Raw genomic sequence first — 21,257 nt, 5'->3', positions numbered from 1 at the left:
CACCCTGGGGCTGGGTGAAGGAAGCAGGAAGTGGTGAGGGGCCCTGCCGCAGCTACCTCGCTCAGGCCCGGACACAGCTCCAGGAGCCACAGAGCGGCTCTCACATCTCAGAATCGCCCGCCCCACAACCCAGGAAGGTCCAGTACCACCTCGAGGGACCTTGGGCAAGTCTAGGAGGGAACAAGACACTCCTTCAAACCAAGGTTAGAGAAAATGAACTTGTCCAAAGCAAAATGAGATGGGGATGTGTTTAGAATTTGAAGAAACAGAAAACTGAAAGACACAGAAGGAGTCGAGGATTCCCAGGATGTACAGAATGGAAGCTTGGAAACGAGGACTGGCACCGACTTCAGAGTCCTCAGGTGACGGTGTGCCAGGGAGGGCTGGTGGAGTGCGGTTTCACTGGCTTCCTATGGCTGCTACAACAAATAGCCCCAAACTGAGCGGCTTCCGACAACGCGGCTTTCAGAATTCTCATCCTGGCAGGCTGTGCTCCCCATGAGGCTCCTGGGGAGAATCTATTTCCTGACCATGTCCAGGTTTAGAGCTTGCCCACGTTCCTTGACCCTCGGCCCGTCCACCTTGACAACCTGCTTCCCAGCCGCACTGCCCCCTCTGAGCCCAGCACTCCTGACCTGCTCTTAGGGGGGCCTTTGTCCTTGGCCTGCACCTACCTGGCCATTGTGACGACCCCAGAGCTAGAGCCGAGTCCCGTCTGTGAGCTCCTCTTTGCCATCCCAGCACTCAGGGACCAGGCTGTGGGCATCTTTGGGGGAGGCATTATTCTACGTACAATCAACACTCTGAGCACCAAAAAAGTGTGGAATTTTAAATTAATAAAATCTTGAGTATATTCAGGTGAGAAAGTCAAAATCACATAACAAGAAGAAAAACAATTCTTGCCTTACTTTTCTCAATGTGCCTAATAGCACCAAGAGACAATGGTGAAATTCCTAGGAAATACTCAAGTGAAGAGGGGAACAGAATTCTTTCTAGCCACCAACCCTTCAAGTATAATGACTGTAAAGAAATAGCTATGATAATGCAAATGCTGGCTACGCACTGCCCCCAGGTGCTCTTTCAGTAAACCAGCACAGAAGAAAATTCAAGCAAACAATGCAAGGAGAGGGACAGCACCAGGATTTGCCAGGACAGCTGAACACAGTCATCCAAGAGGCAAGACAAGAACACATGGGAAAGTGCATCTGTGGAAAAGAGGAAAATTGCTTTACAACTTCCCAGTGTAGAAATCATATCGGTAACAAATATTGGCAAGTAGAGGGCAAGATATATTAATGGTAAGTTCATCATTTGCCTCACAGCAGCTGGGGCTCAACAAATACAATGTAAAGTGACAGATCAAGTCATGGAAATACAAATATTGTAAAAGTACAAAGATAAACACTGACAAGTATCATAGTACTGTCCAAAAAAATTTAAAAATGGTAGTAAACAAAAGGACAGAAGAAATAGAGAAGAACATGAATAATATCTTAGACCAGAGAAAAGAATCAATAGATATTTTCTGAAAATATAATTGTAGATGTCATACTAATGTGGAAAACATGGCAGAGTAGAAATTTCAAAGAATCAACCCACTGAATCAACAACTAAACTGTTAAGAAAGGATGTAATCAACTTTGGGGGGTGTACAATCTAATAAGAAACCTACACCAAACAAGGCAGACCTTAGTGCAGAAAGACGAGCAGAGTTTAGTGCAAAATTTCAGCAACTTGTGGTACTTCTTCTTGCCCACTTTCCATACCCAACTCTCCAGTTTGGCAGCATGCATGGAGACGGAGACCTGAATTCTAGTGGCAGTTTGCTTGTGTCTGACACAAGCATTTGCTTACAAAATATTAGGACCATGCATTCAGAGCTGCCTGGGGCCTCCGTTTATGTAGAAATAGCTTCCCAGGCTGACATCAACCAAAAGCACTTACAGAAATACCCAAGCCCAGCCAGCTGAAGCTTGGGACAGAAGACGGGTAAGCAACAGACTTCTCGACAATCCTATGAAAGAGGAGGCTAGGGAGAAAGACTTCGGAAAATACAGGCTTTGAAAGGATACTGCACATCCTCGGAGAATTTGGAGTGCAATTGAGCATGAGAGGACCAGAGGCATCCTCAAAAATGGGCTGAGAGGACACCAGTCTTGCCCCTCAGGCTTATCTTTGGGCTCTGTGCCAGCAGGAGGTGAAGACCAAGGCAGAACTGCAGGCAACTTGACTAAGATTGTTGAAAGATCCAGGCATTGATGGAGTCGATCTGCAAATAAGAAACCTATTTAAACTTTATTTTTGGTTTCTATTGTTTTAAGAATCTTCATCAGGGTTGGTGTAAAGAGAAGGAAATCTATCAGACTGACTGCAAATCTAAGGAATCGGATTCCACAGCCACACAGGACAAGGAAGAGTCTTTGTGTAAAATATTTTTAAAAAGTTAATAAACAAATGAACAACTTCAGCTCACAACAATAAACAACAGAAAACTCTGCAGATGTCAGGGGTGATGGTGTCTGATTTCCAGAATTACCACGTTTGATGTTGAAGTGGATCGATTTTCAACAAGAGTTTAAAGCATACAAAGAAAGAGGAAAATTATGGAGCAATCACAGGATGAAAAACTGACAAACAAATCCCTAAGAATGCCCAAATGTGGAACTCACAAGGTGAAGTCTTCAAATCTCTGAAATGGCTAAGGAAAACCATGGATAAACAACTTCAGAAAATGAGGATAATGATTTACAAATAATTAGATGATTTTGATTGAAAGGTCAAAAGTATTGAAAGGAACCAAATAGAAATTTTGGAGGCTAATGTAAAACTACTGAAATTAAAGCCACCACTGAAGGGGTTAAACCAGACTTGAGCAGGCAATGCAAAATCGGAATTTAAGTTATCCAAGAGGAAGAAAGAAAAAGTAATAAACTCATGGTTATATGAATCCAGGATATAGAATTAATTGTAAATTGTTTTCCTATATACCAGTCATGAACAAGTGGATGTGAAATTTAAAAAAAATACCATTAACATTAGCACTCAAAAATGAAATCCTTGTGTGTAATATAAATGTATAAAACCAATATAAGTAAATCTACAAAACTGAAATGAGTCAAAGAGAAGCTAAATGCACAAATATTCTATGGTCATAGATAAGAGGACTCGGTATTGTCAAGATGTTGGTTCTTCCCAACATAATATATAAATTCAGTCCCAATCAAGATTCTAGCTAAGTATTTTATGGGTATCAAGAGAGTCTAAAGAATAGGTGGAGATGCAAAAGACCCAAGAAAGCCAATGCACTATTGAAGAGCAGAGATGGAGAACTAATACTGACTTTAGGACTTCCTGAAAAGCTGCAGTTATCAAGAGTATGGTGTTAGAGAACAAACAGATCAGAACCCAATATGAGCCCCAAAATAAACTCATACAAATTCAACTGATTTTTTTGACAAAGGACAAGGTAGTACAATGGAAGAAAAATAAAAGTCTTTAAAAAAAGACTCCTGAACAACTGGACATTCATATGCAAAAAAAAAAATTAACCCAAACTTCGTATCTCTCATAAAAATTAACTCAAGATGGATCACAGACCAAAGTGTAAAACACAAAGCTACACAACTCCGAGAAGGTCTCATAAGAAAATCTAGATGGTCTTGGGATTGGTGATGACTTTTTAGTTATGATACTAAAAATGCACACCAAAAAATAATAAACTGAAATTCATTAGAAGTAAAATTTCGTGGTCTGCAAAAGACATTGTCAAGAAAATGAAATCATGCATCACATAATTGGAGAAAATATTTCCAAAAAGATGGATCTGAGAGAGAACTCTTACCCAAGAAAATATGAAGAATTCTTAAAATTCAACCATAAGAAAGCAACTGGTAAGTCATGGGGATGAGTGGAGGAACTTTGGTTTGGGCAAAGGAGAGCGGACGGCAGGGAGGGGACACGGGGTAGGAAAGACGGAAGAATGAGACGAATGTCATTATCTAGGTACACGTATGCTTGCATGAATGGTGTGACCCTACTTTTTGTACAACCAGAGAAGTGAAAAATTGTGCTCCATGTGTATACAATGAATTGAAGAGCATGTTGCTGTCATGTACAACTAATTATTTGCTTTTAAAATTTATTCTAATCTGATTTAGAAATGGGTCAAGCCCTTAGCAGACCCCTCACAAAAGATATACAGATGGCAAATAATGGTATAAAGAGATACTCCATATGATGTCTTCAGAGAAATGAATATTTAAAACAATGAGATAGCATTATACATCTCTTAGAATGGCAAGAAACCAGAATATTGACACCAAAATCCAGCAAGGGAGTTGGCCAACAGGAGCTCTTCTTTGTTGCTTTTGATAAAGAAAAATGGTGGATCTGTTATGCAAGTATTTCTTACAAAATTGGACATATTTTTATAATAATCTAGCAAAAACACTTCCTGGTACTTAAAGAAGTTAAACTTTTGTTCATACAAAAATTTGCACTTCAATGTTCATAACAGCTTCAAAACTCATAATTACCAAACTTGGTACCACGCAAGATGTTCTTCAGTAGGTAAATGGATGAACTGTTGACCATCTAGACAATGAAATATTATCCAGCACCAAAAAAGAAATGAGTTTTCAGGCCATGAAAAGACATGGAGGAAAATCAAATGCATATCACAAAGATAACAAGTGACTTAAAATGTTTATACCTTCCTCTCCATTTTTCTTTGAACCAAACTGGCTCTAACAATAAAGTTTTAAAAGAATGAAAAAAAATCAACACATCGTTCTAAGATACCATTAAGCAGACTAACATATGCATTATGGTAGTCACAGAGGGAAAATATATAGAGAAAAAATGGCTAAACTATTCCCAAATTTGAACAAAATTGTAAATCTGCATTTGCTAGAAGCAGGATAAACATACACTCTAAGCAGGATAAACACAAAGGTATCCACACCAAGACTCTTTATAACCAGGCTATTGAAAGAGACAAAGGAGGGTATCTTGAAAGATAGCTTGTGCTTGAAAGATTGCTTCTCTTTGCTATGTTGAATAAGATTGACAGCTAAAGTCTCAAACCATGGAGACCAAAGGCAATGAGAACGTGGTCACAGTGCTTCTGGAGCAACTGTTAGCCTAGTATTCTAGATCTGCAAAATATCCTTCAAATGTAGAGGATAAGAATGCTCCTTCATACATAAAAACATAGTAGCTCATCAGCAGTAGACCTACCCTAAAACAAGTGTTCAACAGACGACTTCAGATTGAAATAAAAGGATGCTAGTTAGAAATCTGAAGATACATGAAGAAACAAGAACATAGATAAAGGTACTGTATGGATAAATAGAAAAACCATTGTTGTGGTTTTAGCTTGTAACTTATTTTGTTTCCTATGTGGTTTAAAAGACAAATACATAGAACAATAATTATTATGTTAACACATAATATATAAGCATGGACTTTTGTGACATTGGTGACATAAAGAGAAGTTATAACGAATTCAAACAAGGTTGTTATAAATTTAGGGTGCTTATTAAAATTGCCCAGAGTAAGAACTAAGTAGGAAATGCAGGGAAGGCAATTAGGAAGAATACAAATGGCATAGATGTAAATGTCTATTAACACTAAAGACAAAGTAATGAAGGAACTGAAAAGCAAAACATAATTATGAAACATCAGAATGACAGAATTACTATTTCCTCATTAGTAATCACTTTAAATGGGTTAAATTTTCAATTAAAATAGATTGGCGAGATAGATTAAAGAAATTTGATCCATTACAAATGGATCACATGGGATTCACTTTAGATTCCAAAACTCAAGTAGGTCAAAAAATTAAACAATGGAAATTGTGCATTTTGCAAATAGTAGCCAAATATTTCTGGGATAGCTATACTGATATCAAACAAGATACAAAGTAAGCCAAAAATTGTCATAAGAGACAAAGGTGCTGAAATGTTATTTTACTCAAATGCCATAGGATCACTATTCACAATAGCCAGAATAGCCATCAATGGATGGATGGACAAATTATGGCTCACCTATAATGGAACATCATTCACCCATTCATCAAGAGGAACAAGTACAAATATGGACTACAACATGGACAAACCTGCAAACGTCATTGTAAGCAAAAGAAGCTGATGCTAAAAGCCACACATGCCATGATCACGTTTATGTGAATAACCATAGAGACAGAGCTGAGTGGGGCTCCAGAGGGTGGAGAGGTGGAGAAATGGTACCCACGGCTGACGGACGCAGGGTTTTCTCTTGGACTGATGAAATGAGCAGGAGAGAGCTGGTCGCAAAACACTGAGTGTGCTAAACGCTAATGAGTATGCTCCTTGGTTTTATATTATGTGTGTCTGGCTTCAGTAGACAGATAGTTATAAACACTAGGGATTCACACTCAAAGGAAGATGGCAAATAGTCGACACAGTAGGCAACCGGTTCAAACCATAAAATAGAAATTCTTAAGGTGTAAAACTGCAATGTATCAGCATATGATGAATAAAATCAAACCAAATTTCTCAAATTAGTAAATGTGAATGATTATATCAACCAGCAGATGAGCCTCATTTTAAGATGAGATCAAAAAGTAAAGTCCAGCTGTGTTCTGTGAACATGGGCACACATGAAACAAATTACTTTAAGAAAGTTAAGTATGACTTTCTCCAAAATTTTATGCTTAGGAAATATAAATGAAAAATAAAATATTTCAGACAGGGCCTCCTCCAGCGACCAGCACACACCTGACAGAGCCTAGAAAGCTTGCACTACAGAACATCCTCAGCAAAATATTCCATGAAGAAGAAATGAAAAACAAGGAAGAAAATCGGCAGAGGGGGAGGTATTATACTAAAGGGAAAACTAATCAACAGAGAAACCGAGTCAAATTAAATACAAAAAAATAAACAAAAATGGCCGGGAATACAAATCATGTCTGAATAATAACCCTTAATGTTAATGGCCTAAATTCACCAATTAAAAGACATAGACTGGCATATTGGATTTAAAAAAAAAATTCAACTATATGCTACCTCCAAGAGACTCATGTCAGAGGAACAGACATCCACAGAATGACGGTGAAAGGTTGGGAAAAATCATACCACTCATATGGACTGAGGAAGCAAGCAGGGGTTTCCATCCCCATATCAAATAAAGTAGACTTCAAGCCAAAGTTTATCAAAAGGGATAAAGAAGGACACTACATACTGCTCAAGGGAACCAAACACCAATACTTGACAATTATAAATACATATGCTCTGAACAATGGAGCATCTACATTCATCAAACTCTTCTCAAGTTCAAGAGTCAAATAGACCACAACACAATAATTCCCGGTAACTTAAATACACACACCACTGGATAGATCTTCCAAACAATAGCTAAACTATAGAACTCAATCATACAATCAATAGCTTAGACTTAACTGACATATATAGAATATTTCATCCTTCAACAGGCAAGTACACTTTCTTCTCAGCAGCTCATGGATCCTTCTCTAAAAAAGACCATATACTATGCCACAAAACCACTCTTTGCAAGATATTATCTCTGCTGTTTTATGTTTGCTTTCTATCAGATCACAATGGAATGAAATTCGAAATCAATGATTTAAAAAGCTACTCCAACACCTGGAGACTAAATAATATGCTACTTAATGAACAGTGGGTTGCAGAAGACATCAAGGAGGAGAGTAAAAAAATTTTTAGAGGTGAATGAGAACAGATACAGCATATCAAAATCTCTGGGACACTATGAAGGCAGTCCTAAGAGGAAGGCTCACTGCATGGAGTTCATTCCTTAAAAGAAGAAAAAGGCAACAAACTACTTAACATTACTTCACAAAGCCCTAGAAAAAGAACAAATTGATACCAAAAGCAGTTAGAAGAAGGAAATAATTTAAATTGGAGCTGAATTCAATGAAATGAAAACAAAAGAATCAACTGGAAAAACTGACAAAACAAGTTGGTTCTTTGAAAAAAATAAATAAAACTGACAAACCCCTTAGCTGTGCTACTTAAGGAGAGGGAACTCAAATTACTAACATGGTGAAAAAGGAAATATCACAACAGACATTACAGAAATACAGAAGATAATTAGAAATTATTTTGAAGATTTGTACTCCAATAAAGTAAAAAATATCAAAGGCATTGACAAATTTCTAGAGTCACTAGATTTGCACAATTTGAATGAGGATGATATACACAATTTAAACAGATCAATTTCAAGCGATGAAATAGAAGACGCCATCAGAAACCTAACCAAGAAAAGCCCAGGACTGGATGGATATACAGCTGAGTTCTACAAGACCTTTAAGGAAGAACTAATACCAATATTCTTCACATTTATTTCAGGAAATAGAAAAAGAAGAAATACTTCCAAACTCATTCTGTGAGGCAAATACCACCCTGATTCCAAAACCTGACAAAGACACATCAAAGAAAGAGAACTTCAGACAAATACCTCTATGAACATAGATGCAAAAATTCTCAATCTGGCAAATCAAATACAGAAACATATCAAAAAGATTGTGCACCATGATCAAGTGGGGTTCATCCCAGGGATGCAAGGTTGGTTCAACATATGGAAATCAATAAATGTAATCAATCATATCAATAGATTCAAAGAGAAGAATCATATGATCATCTCAGTAGATGCAGAAAAAGCAATCAACAAAATATATCACCCATTCATGTTCAAAACACTAGAAAAACTAGGGATAACAGGAACATATCTCAACACTGTAAAAGCTATCTATGCTAAGCCCCAGGCCACCATCATTCTAAATGGAGAAAAATTGAAAGAATTTCCTCTAAAACCTGGAACAAGAGAGGGATGCCCTCTTTATCTACTTCTACTTAACATAGTTCTTGAAACACTGGCCAGAGCAATTAGACAGATGAAAGAAATAAGGGATCCGGATATAAAAAGAATTCAAATTAGCACTATTTGTCCATTATTTGATTTTATGCCTAGAAAACCCCAAAAATTCCCCCAGAAAACTTCTACAACTAATAAATGAATTCAGCAAAGTAGTTATAAATCAAAGGCAATTCTGTATATCAGTGACAAATCCTCTGAAAGGGAAACGAGGGGAAAAAAACACTTTCAATAGCCTCAAAAAAAAAAATGCTTGGGAATCAACAAAAGAGGTGAAAGACCTCTACAATGAAAACTACATAACACTAAAGAAAGAAATTAAAGAAGACCTTAGAAGATGGAAAGATCTACCTTGTTTTTGGATAAGCAGAATTAATATTGTCAAAATGACCATATTACCAACAGCACTATACAGATTTAATACAATTCCAATCAAAATCCCAATGACATTCCACATAGAAATAGCTAAAGCAATCCTTAGCAATAAGAGTGAAGCAGGTGGCATCAATATACAAGAGCTTAAACAATACACAGAGCAATAGTAATAAAATGAGCACGGTACTGGCACCAAAATAGACTTGTAGACCAAAGGTACAGAATAGAAGACACAGAGAAGAATCCACATAACTACAGTTTTCTCATATTAGAAAAAGGTGCTAAAAATGTACATTGAAGAAAAGATAGCCTCTGGTGTTGAAAAAAAACTGGAAATCCATCTGCAACAAAATGAAATTAAACCCCTGTATCTCACCATGCACAAAACTCGGAGTGGATCAAGGAACTAGGAATTAAACCAGAGACACTGCACCTAATGGAGATTAGGGCCTACTTTTTCTCCTCTTATGTCAGATTAGGCCCTGACTTCCTTAATAATACTCCTATAGCACAAGAATTTAAATCCATATCACTTATTGATTCTTGATTTTTTTTTTTTTTTTTTTTTTTTTTTTTTTTACTAAAAAGCTACTTCTCAGCAAAAGAAACAGTGAGGTGAATTGAGAGCCACACACATATTAGTGCACTAATCTCTAGGATATAGAAAGAACTCAAAATCTTAACACACACACACACACAAAAAAAAATCAGTAAATAGACCAAGGAACTGAACAGACACTTCTCAGAGGATATACAATCCATTAACAAATATATGAAAAAATCTTGAACATTTCTAGCAATTAGAGAAATGCATATCAAAACTACTCAAGATTTCGTCTCACTCCAGTCAGAATGGTAGCTACTATGAAGACAGACAACAATAGGTGTTGGCAAGGACGTGGGGAAAAAGGTACACTCATACACTGCTGGTGGGACTGCAAATTGGTGCAGCCAATATGGAAAGCGGAAGGGAGAATTCTTGGAAAACTTAGCTGGGTCAAATAGTGGTTCCATTCTATCCCTCTCCTCGGTCTAAACCCAAAGGACTTAAAAACGGCACAATACAGGGACACAGCCCCATCAATGTTTATAGCAGCACAATTCACAATAGCTAAACTGTGGAACCAACCTAGATGCCCTTCAATAAATGAATGGATAAAGAAACTGTGGTATATATACACAATGGAATACTATTCAGCATTGAAAGAGAATAAAATCATGGTATGGAATTGGAGAATATAATGCTAAGTGAAATTAGCCAATCCCCCAAAATCAAATGTACAATGATTTCTCTGATAGAAGGATACTGATTTATAATGGGATTTGTGGGGGAATCATGGTAGGATTAGATGAACTCTAGATAGGACAAAGGGGAGGAAGATGAAGGAGCGGGCATGGGAGTAGAAAAGATGGTGGAAATGAGATGGTAATGTCCATCTCATTACCCTAAGTACATGTATGAAGACATGAATAGTGTGACTGTTTTGTGTACTGGCAGAGGTCTGAAAAATCGTGCTCTATATGTACACTATGAATTGTAATGCATTCTGCTGTCATACCTAACAAATTAGAATAAAAATAAAATGGAAGAATAACTGAAAAAATATTATGTTGCCACTATGGCAGTTTCTCCTAGTTTTTAAAAAAATCCCTTTACTCTTTAAATTACTGAATATGTTCTGTAATGCTTGTCACATTAATGTCAGCATCAAGAAATAAGGTGACAAGTGCATTAAAACAAAAATAACACTCATTGGCTATTAATAGCCAGCCTGTATTGGTTAGTTGATGTTATTGTCTTAAATGTTATTTAATCATTTTAAATTTTGAACATTTTATAACTCCCAAGCGCTCTAGAAAAATGATAAGTAGCAAGTTCAGAATTACTTGCTCTTAAGAGACTTTGTCCACCCAAATGTCCTCCACTTGGCTCTCCCTACACATCCAATATTTTTCTACATTTCATAAAATCAAATGGTTGTCAGTCTGCCTCATTAGACTATCAGGCTCTTCAGGGCAGGAACCAGTTCTAACATCTTCATTATTATGTCCCTAGAACTAAAGGGAACATAGTAAATTGCCTAAAGATTAAAGGAAGAAATGTGACTTAGAAGTTTAAAAAAAATAAAGTATTTCAACTCTATATTGAAAAGACATAATGGAACTCTCAAAGTCTTTATAAAATAATCGGCTAGAAGACTTAATAAAGAAAATACCCCCTGTCTGTAACAGAATCTGAAAAGATAAAACTGGCATGTAAAACTATTAAGATATATACAGCACCTACAAGAAAATTCCAAACACAGTGAAGGAGATGGAAGAAGACTGAACAAATGTAAAAATATATCATGTTCTCTGGCAGGATTTGACTAGGACTTGTTATCATGGCAGAATATTCCATAATTTATAAATATAATGAGATGCAACAAAAATATTAGACCTTTTTCCTTTATAAACAGATAAGCTAATTCTACGTTAATTAGAAATTAATTAGAAATAAGAACAAGAAATTCTTTAAAATGAGGGGAAAAAATTACTCGCCAGATGGCAATATAAAGTCCAAATAACACAAATTACATTTTTTGGGTCTTGAATAGAGAGATAAATCAACATAATAGAAAAGTAAAATAAATAAATGTTGAAATAAAACAAATTGACTCAAACATAGAAATTTAATATAAACAACATTGTTAAGCAATGTTAGAACAATGAGCTATTTAATATGAATTTCTGGCACAATGCATAGCTGTCTGGGTAAAACACACTGGTTACATACCTTACCTTTTATGCCAGGATAAAGATCAAATAGATGGAATATTACATTATAAAAAATGATGAAGTCATTAGAAGGAACTAGGGAGTCTTTGTGGGTGTCTCTGAAGAGTGGGATGCCTTTCAAATCGCAACTCTAACTCCAGACTCATTTAGCAAACACTGATAAATTCCATACACAAAATAATTCCACTGTTATAAAAAATCAGAGGACAAATGATATTCAGATATAAAATGCTTGTAATTCATAATTTGAACAACTAGTGTTTATCAGATAAAGAGCCTATAGAAATCCACTTATAAATGACCAGCAGCCCAACAGATAAATGGGAAGAATAGAAACAAGAAACTCACAGAAAAGGAAACTGAAATAAAATGAAAAATCACAAGAATATAAAGACAGAAATACCAATTGGTCTAAAAGTATACAAAAAGGGACCCATGTGTGTCATAGTAAAGGAAATCAAATTAAGAGATACTGATTCTTTACTGGAAGTTCTTCAGTTCCTTGTGGTAGCATAACACTCAGTAACCACTGGAAAATCAGAACCACTTGAAAATAACTGTGCAAACTCAAAGTATATATATATATATATAGAGAGAGAGAGACTGACACAGGAAGGAGAATTGAGGCATGTACATAGTTATTCCTTGATGCATAATCATTGCAAAAGATTGCCACTATGTCTATTGGTAGGGAACTGGTTGAATACATTATCTTCATACAATGTCATACTGAGAAGCTCTTTTTTAAATGGTGAAGAAAATTGTCTACTTATAGACATAATAACTGCAATAAGCATTGCTAAGTAAAGAAAATTGGTTATAATTTTGTTTTCAAACGCTGTGTGTTGCAAGTACAGAACATTATGTTTAGTTTACAGAATGGGGAATCAGAACTAGATTCTAATTTCTTTGTTTACCTACAGAGAGGGTTGAAGTCTACACAAGAAAAAAAAATGTGGTAAATGGGAGTGGATGGAAACAGATTGAAGGAGGAGCAAGAATTTTCAATCCACACTTCTGTGCTTTTTCATTTATTGCATTTATTTATGTGCTAGGTATTTAAAAATTAAAATTCTGGGAAAAACAAACAAAAGACCTTGGCCTACACTACAAAGCCCCTCTTGCCTTTTGCTGATTTGTGCAGCTTCCTTTTTCCCTGAAAAGTATGGGGTGTTGTGGATGAGTGGTCCCCCAAAGTTTCACGAGCTGAAGACTTGGTCCCTGTGTGACAGTGTTCTGGGGTGAAGCTCTGGGGAAGAGAGTGGACCATCGGGGCTCTGAACTTGTCAATGGATGGATCCATCTGATTCATGATTTAAGTGGAGACTGGAGGCTAGCTGAGCACGTGGGTCACTGGGGGCGTTCGGAAGGGTATGCCTTATCCCTGATCCCTATCTCCACCCCTGCCTCCCAGCTGTCCTAAGCCCCTCCACCACACCCTTCTGCCAACAAAGCTGCTGACCAGGGATGGAAACCTCTGAAACCACAGGACAAAGAATCTTTCTGCTTTCAAGTTGTTTTTTTTTTTTCTTTTTTATTTCTTTGGGGGTGGGGAGAGGGGCTTATTTTGTCGTAGCAATGCAATGCTAAGATAAAGACTTAGCAATTATAAGAGATTCAAAGTAATAGATGAGAACAGCCCTTCTCCTTGAAACCCCCTTGCCTGTGGCCTGGGTAACATGGTCATCTGCAGACTTGAGATGCTATGTGACGCAGTCACTTAACAATAGACTATCTCTTCCAGAAAGTCTTGTGGGCCTGTGCAGGGGGGACAGGTCACTGGGCACAGCTTTTCTTCACAAAATGAACGCTGCCTCTGGAAGGCCCTGCACACCCAGCCCCAGGCCTCCCGCAGAGGGGGGAAGCTCTGCGCTCTCCAGGGTGGCCCTGGCATGCTGGAGTGGTGAGAAGCCATCACTAAAGGGCAGGACCACACCTGAGCACAGACACTGTGGCTTTCTGCAGGAGTGTGACTGTCTTGCTTTACGTTTGGGGGGGTTTGTGTTTGGGGTTTTTAGCCAAATGTGTAAATTTTTCTTTTTTTTTAAATTGTACCTTTGGTCCTTTTCTCGGGAAACGGGAAATAGTTCATATCAGTGCAGCCAGGTCACAGGAGTGTGCAGCGAACCGGATTCCACAGGTCAAACAGTTACTTTTCAGAGCAGGACTTCTTGGACTCAATGATTTGTTAATGTGCCTTGTGAATCCCAAAGGGAAGTAAATACGGGATGCTATGTTTCCAAACTTACTGTAAAACCCTGTGTCAGGGGCCACTTCTCTGGATTAGTATTCTGGGTCACACATTTTGGCAGATGATGCTAAAAGGTCATTCTCCATGACCTTGTTTTTGGCCACTATTACAAAAATACTTCTCTAGAATTAAAGCAAACAAAAACTTCAAATAAGTGAAAAAGTTTAAAACACTCTACACCTAAGAAAATGGTAAACTACTAAGCATGTATTTGACATTAGAGAGTTTTCACAAAAATATCTTATAGAATGTTAATCCTATTTCCATTTTCATCTATTGGGATTTCCACTACCACATATAGTAAAATTATTATTTGTGAGCTTGGTCTTCCATCATTATAGAAACGGAAGTGATTTCCAAATAATAAAGTTACTTTTGACTTTAATATTTAGTTGTAGGATAGTCTAATGATTTACACCATCTAAGTATCAGTGCTTCTAAGGCATTCTGTTTATTAGATAATTACTAGTGCAAATATAATTCCCTTTGAATGTATAATTCCCATTCACTTTGAATGTAAGTGAATTATATTGTGTGTGACTATAAGAATTTCAAAGTGGCTGTCTTGAGATGCTGTTGAAATACAGTCTCTAAGCTGGGAACTTTCAAGTGTGATTGTACTGGACTTAGTCACGGCAGACACTACTGGGCTATCCCTTTACCTTTACGAATCGTTGGTGTGTCGCTGTCTGCAATCAGTTGCAAGCAGTCTTGAGTAACTGAAAAGCAAAAGTTCATCATTTTAATTACTTGAGTAGGAATGATAAGGGAGCTAAGATGACTAAAAATACAAAGCCACAGACTCGGTCTCCCGGGGAGGCTAAATCAAACACACCTCTTGCATTACTTGTGTGATCTTAGTCTTAAGTCACTTTATGAAATTGACCCATTCACTTTAATATCTGTGCTGGAAATTCATGACACTTTTGCAATGCTTCATACTGTGGAGGCACAGCAAGCGTGGCATTGTGGAGTGGAATCAAAGTTGCTTTGAAATAACAGCTACATAGAAAACATACTTGGTTATTTTGTTTTTCAAGTTAGCCAAATAAATAAAACAGATAAACTTATCAGATCAGTTTGAAACATTTGTTGAATCATAAAACCAACATTAAATAATGACTCACTGCTATTGGAAATAAACTAAGGCTTAGCCTACTCTACATCCTTGAATCCTCCCAAGAACCCTAAAAACTAGGTATCTTAAACTAAGGTTTAGAAAGTGTACATGTCTTGTTCAGGACCTCAGAGATAAAGTGACCAGACAAGAATTTAAGTCCTGTCTGTTTAACTTGGGAGCCAAAGTCAAGTATTTTTGGCAAAATCCTTTGGACAGAAGAGAGAAAGAGGGAACATTGTTTAAAAATAAAATGTAAGGACTTTGTGACACTGAGTTGTCAGTGAGGCTTCTGGGGAATGTCAATTCACATCCCAAATCACAGGTGGACTATTTCAGATGACATTCGGAGCAGTAAATAACAACTGCCTTAAATGAAGAAAGAGAAAGGCCTTGGGTAAAGCCAAGGAAGAGCAGGTTCTGTGGGGTGTATTCTGAGATAAAAGGAAAGCAGTAAGTATGCATGAAAAACCTGGACCTAAGCTTGCAGGTTTTAATTGAAGAAAATACTCTTCAGCAAAACCTTCATATTTTAGGGCTGGGGATGTGGCTCAAGTGGTAGCGAGCTCGCCTGGCATGCGTGCGACCCGGTTCGATCCTTAGCACCATATACCAACAAAGATGTTGTGTCCGCCGAGAACTGAAAAATAAATATTAAAAAAAATTCCCCCCCCCTCTCTCCCCCCTCTTAAAAAAAAACCTTCATATTTTATAAACACATGCTTCTCCGTGTGCTTTCTACCAAGTGGATGTGATGGGGATGCCTGCCTTGGTATCAAGCTGAAAATTTCTGACATTTAAAACTCTGCATAATGGGGTAATACTTGTGTACTACTCTGAGGCTGTTAAAGAAAACTCTTAAGGTTGATAGCATTAAAAACTGTTTAGGAATTTCCCTCCTTATTTAAAGGTGGAAATGGAACATCCAAAATTACAACTTGCTTATACAGACGTGGAACTTCTGACTTATTTATACGCTAATCTAATCATTTTGCAGCAGAGAATTTTGATCTCCTCTGTGGATTCTTTTACTGATCTTGAGGAACAAAGGTAGCCACACCTGAGCCATAGGGACAGTATGGTTCCTGTGGCTGACACTCCCCTATGACAGTCCTTAGAGGCATCACAATGGGCAGCAGAGTGAGGAAGGCTTTAATTCTCCACCTATAGTAGCTGGCTGAGAGGAAAGATTGGCCTGCTCTGGGTTCCTGTGTTCTCCTCTAAAATGAAGACGGCAGTGTTCAGCAAGTCAGCTCTGAGGGGCGAGAGGCCAAAACACCGGGGAGCCTGGCACACGGTCAGCAGGTGGAAGTGCTGTACAACCTGGGTTCCTCCCTCCCTCCCTCCTTCCCCACATGCTCTGGAGGGCCTGCACGGGACATTTGCTCAAACAGTGGGAATCTGTCTGGAGGAAATGCTGTCTCTAACTCTTCAGAACTGCAATGTCCCCCAAACTCGTGACAAAAATGCAGCTGCCCCAAAGCAGTTTTTTTTTAAGTAGGAGCTGAATTACAACAGCAATATTTAAATATTAAAGCTAATATTGTCCCTCTGTGTAAAATTAAGAACCATTTATCTTTCAACACTATGAATTCATGTTTTATTCTGCAGACATGAATAGGTATTTAAAAAGAAGTTGAAAGTACAAAGAAGCATCGAACTTTATAACACTGTCTTAACGTTTTCATTTTTTCAATGTATTTGCCATTTTCTGGTGTTACAATTTACTCAACGATTATATGTATGGTTTATTTTTCTCTATCTCCACCTCACTGCAATATAAGAATCTGAGAGACTCGATGTCACATTTGGCTGCACTGATGGGCTTGTTTCCTGGATCTTCCCTTTCCCCAAACTTTAGGCTTAATAGGAACAGGGTTCAAAGGTTTGGTTATCAGGTCGCTCTTTTAAACACTACTTTGGAAATTGAAAAGAAGCCAACTCTTGCAACACTGAAGAGGAAAAAAAAGTCTCACTATTGAAGAGGAGAAAAGAAAAATTACACTTAGGAAAGACTGCGGTCAAACATTGCCTGAGAGCAGCCAGCGGTTCTAGGAAGAGCGCGTCCTTGCTGGGTAAGAGGCTCCAACTGGCCTGATTTTGCCAAGTTAGCAACGGACTTCTGCATTTCATACTTTAACCCTCAGACCTGCCTCACAAGTCACAGTTCAGCCAGAAATACCAGAAAACAAGAAACACCGAGGACCTGCCAGGTAGCTCGCCTTCCCTTGTGAATGAGTGGGACTAGGAGTTCAAGAAAGGAGACTCAAAAATAACACTGATATCTTCACTTCTCACAATTAAAAAAGATGATCTGAGAGAAATGCTTATGTTACAATATTAGGTGTTAATTATGTGCACTATACTTGAAATTCTCACCTTAAAAAATGTTAACCGTAAAGTAGTATCCTTGATTCACCCTGAAACATTAAAAAAAGAAATCCATCCATGAGGAATCCCAAAATCCAAAAAAGAAGGCCTTGAGTTTGGTTAGTAGTGGAGTCCCATGTTGGTGCCTTCCTTGTGCCATGGGGCCACGCTCATGGAAGGTGGTAATGCTAGGGGAAGATGGATGCAGATACACCCACTCTGTCATGTTCATGCAACTTTTCTGTAACTTGAAAATAACTGATCTAAGGTAAACATGGGGAAAAATAAACTTGGCTATCTTCCAAGTAATTATTGTAAAATTTTGAAATATGGGCAATCTTTTCATTTCTATTTCTTTGTATTATTCTTGTTATCTCAATTGTAACAGTAAAACATTGATGAAAACTATAAAAATGATAAAGATAAATTTACTTTATTTTATCTAAAATGCACATATTTTCAATAGTTCTTAAATTTTCTATTGAATAATGAGGGAGGAAATGCAAACGTTACTTGCAACGTTACTGAGCAACAACTGTTATTGTTCAGTAGCAACTTATTTGAAAGAATTCACTTTCTTGATGAAGTCTGAAGATGCTTATCCTTAGGATCCTAAAATGAAAATTGCCCTTAGGTGAGTTTTTAAAACCCAGATTATCAAAACTCCATTTGTACAAAAATTGTATTATATAACATTTCTGAAGCCAATTGCTTTAATTTTTTTTAATTGGGAATATTTCCAAACACATTTATGGGCTTAACGATGATTGGCTAAGATGAGCTACTTGGACATTTTTTTTTTTTTAGTCCTGGATTTCCCCGAATTTCTGTTTGTTATACTATAATCAGAATGATCTTTTGAAGCACATTAAGCTTAATAAAACTTTAATATGGAACACACAATAATTAAGAAACAAAATTCAAGCCAAAAAGCTAAGCTTTCCAATTAAGTAAAAGCAGCAATTGTCCTTGGGAGGACCTGGAGGGGGGGCTGTGGGCTAGCCATCACATCCACACCTACTGTTTCATAAACTTCAATAGAAACGTCAGTGGTTCTGAAAAAACCTGGGGACAGTTGATAAACCAGGATAAGTGAACCCTCTGAAAGCCAAAGGACAGCCCACACTTAGTCTTAAAGAAACCAGAACAACTGGAGTGGAGACAAAATCAAAAAGAAGCATAGATTTAAGCTGCGTGCATCTTCTCAATCCCAAACCAAGACCTTTCTGAACAAACAACAAAAAGCCCTTGTATTGCAGCCATTTCTCTTGGGAACAGAGACATGAATTCTGAACTGGTACTTCCTCTGAAAAAGCTTACTATGTAAACAATGCAGGTGAAGTGCCCTGACAAGTGACGGCAGCTCTCACCTGTCCCCGAGAGTCTTGCCCTCAAACCCTCCACCTTGGCTCTACGATTGTTAGAAAAAGTCTAAGGTAAATCATGGAAATAGTGATGGCGACTGCATGTGGGCTGCAGAAATGAGGGTCATGTTTTGGTTCACTTTGTTAGTCTTCTCTTATTCTCCAAACTTGCTACAAATTGCAAGTTATTCGGGGGTGGGGGAGCCCCAAACAAAAAACCAATACCACAACACTTTTCAACCTACAATTTGGGGATGCCCAAATCCAGAAATAATTAAAAATATGCAAATGGAAGGAAATTTTAAAATCTAATATGATAAATCTTGGCAAAGTGTGACTCAGGAAGCTATTTTTAAATCTATTCTTAAATATGTAGAAATGAGTATGTTCTCTTTAGAATGATAAATTTAGAAGCAGTGGAATGGTAGCAGAGATTAAAAATGACTGAAGAATCCTGACCTTACTAGATACTGAAGCCCATTATAATACAAAATACTCAACATGGCTTATTTATAGCAGATAAATAGAACAATAAATCAATGATTAAAAAAAGACTCGGTTTCAATTGTATGAGGAACTGAACACATTCCAGTAACTTTCCCAACACAAAGGAGTTAAATATAAACATCTACTACATTGGGATAAGGTAGCAGTCTGGAAGAGAAAAGAAGAGAGGAGGAAGTAAATGCCAGCATGAGATGATTCACCAAAATAAATACCAGAAGGATCGATGTGTTAAAACCCCAAAACAAAAAAACAAACAAAAAACACTAAACTATGAACGAGTCCTAAGTATTAGTAAATAGAGTAAAACAAGAGATTATGAACACATACACACTTAGCTTACTTAGAGAAAATCAAAAGGAACAGATGACCTCATTAACACAGATGCAAAATCTTATATACATATGTTAAAAGAGCAGCAAAATTATGTGAAAATATTTACATCACAGTTTTGATCAATAATGCCTCAGAGTTTATACAAAATCATAAAATATTAGGGTGGTGGGAAATTAGAATTAAAAATTAGTAAAACATCTAGTTAGAAGTAATCAAAATATACAGAATGATATTCATTATTATAAATAAGCAACACATTAAAGTAAATTTGAGATTCTATGTTACAACTACTAAATTAGCCAAAACAAATATTTAAAGACAAAATGCTAGCAATAACGTGGAAAACTGGTATAGTACATTTTTGTATGCATAGGCTTATAACTCATTTTGAAAATGCTGTGACAATAAGTAGCATGTCCAGTCTGTTAAGCTCAGAAATTCATGTTGCAAAATTTATATTGAATATATAATTCCTCAGAAATGAAAGATATGCACAAAATTTTACATGTTCTATTATAGCCAAAAAAGAAAACGGTCAAATTAAAATTATACAACTTAATACAGATGTGAGAATGACTAGAAACAGCTTAAATGCTTGTCAAAGTGAAAAAAAATCTATCATAGCATTACATGCTCTTATTTTATGTAGAAAGTATAGATGATAAATACAAAATACAAAAATAAGATGTTAAAACAATGAGTTTCCTAGTTTAAAAAAAATGTTTAAAGCCAGTTGTTAAATAGCCCAAAGACAAGCTAACCAGATACAAAAAGGATTATCTGAGATGAGGAAGAATTTTCAGTAAACATGGCACGTGGTTAAAAACTGTTTCCAGTCAGCACTTGGCGTGTGCGCAGGACACCTGTCCCCTCTCCGGGTCACAGGCTTCTCTCCTGAAGTGCACACACAGGGGGACAGTGCTCTGTGGCCCCCAGACTCTGAAGGTGACGTGAAATCGGGTGAAAAGCCGATCCAGGGCCACACCTGCCTGGCACCTTCCAGGTGTTCAAGTATGTTCCCTCGACACCGCAGGGAAGCAGTGCCCAGATCCGTGAAGCCATCATGCGGACCAACCCAATGCCAACACTTCCTACCATCTTGGAAATGAATAGGTGACCTTGACGGTCTACTTCAACTCTGTAAAAAGCTCAAGGGAACCAGAGGACCTGAGCGTGGCAGAAGTGATCACACACGCATGGCTCTGCTGGGGAAGTCTGGGTGAAGGAGAATCTTTAAATCCGCGTGTGCGTGCGTGTGCGGGTACAAAAT

General features: G+C 37.4%; 1 protein-coding gene across 2 annotated transcripts in view; it reads right to left on the bottom strand.

Moving 5' to 3' along the window:
• Positions 1 to 21,257, bottom strand: part of Tnfsf13b (TNF superfamily member 13b) — a 57,007-nt gene that overhangs the window by 11,865 nt on the left and 23,885 nt on the right. The window contains exon 3 of one of the 2 annotated variants that reach the window (XM_021729618.3): positions 14,959 to 15,015. The exons of the other annotated variant lie outside the window; for it this stretch is intronic. Coding sequence (XP_021585293.1) covers positions 14,959 to 15,015 — 57 coding nt within the window. The remainder of the gene's footprint in view (positions 1 to 14,958; positions 15,016 to 21,257) is intronic. 2 annotated transcript variants of the gene reach the window in all.

The sequence above is a fragment of the Ictidomys tridecemlineatus genome, chromosome 6 (genome assembly GCF_052094955.1).
Source record: "Ictidomys tridecemlineatus isolate mIctTri1 chromosome 6, mIctTri1.hap1, whole genome shotgun sequence".
NCBI classification, from domain to species: Eukaryota; Metazoa; Chordata; class Mammalia; order Rodentia; family Sciuridae; genus Ictidomys; species Ictidomys tridecemlineatus.
Note: the sequence above shows the minus strand (reverse complement) of the source record. Positions and strands in the feature narration are given on the sequence as shown.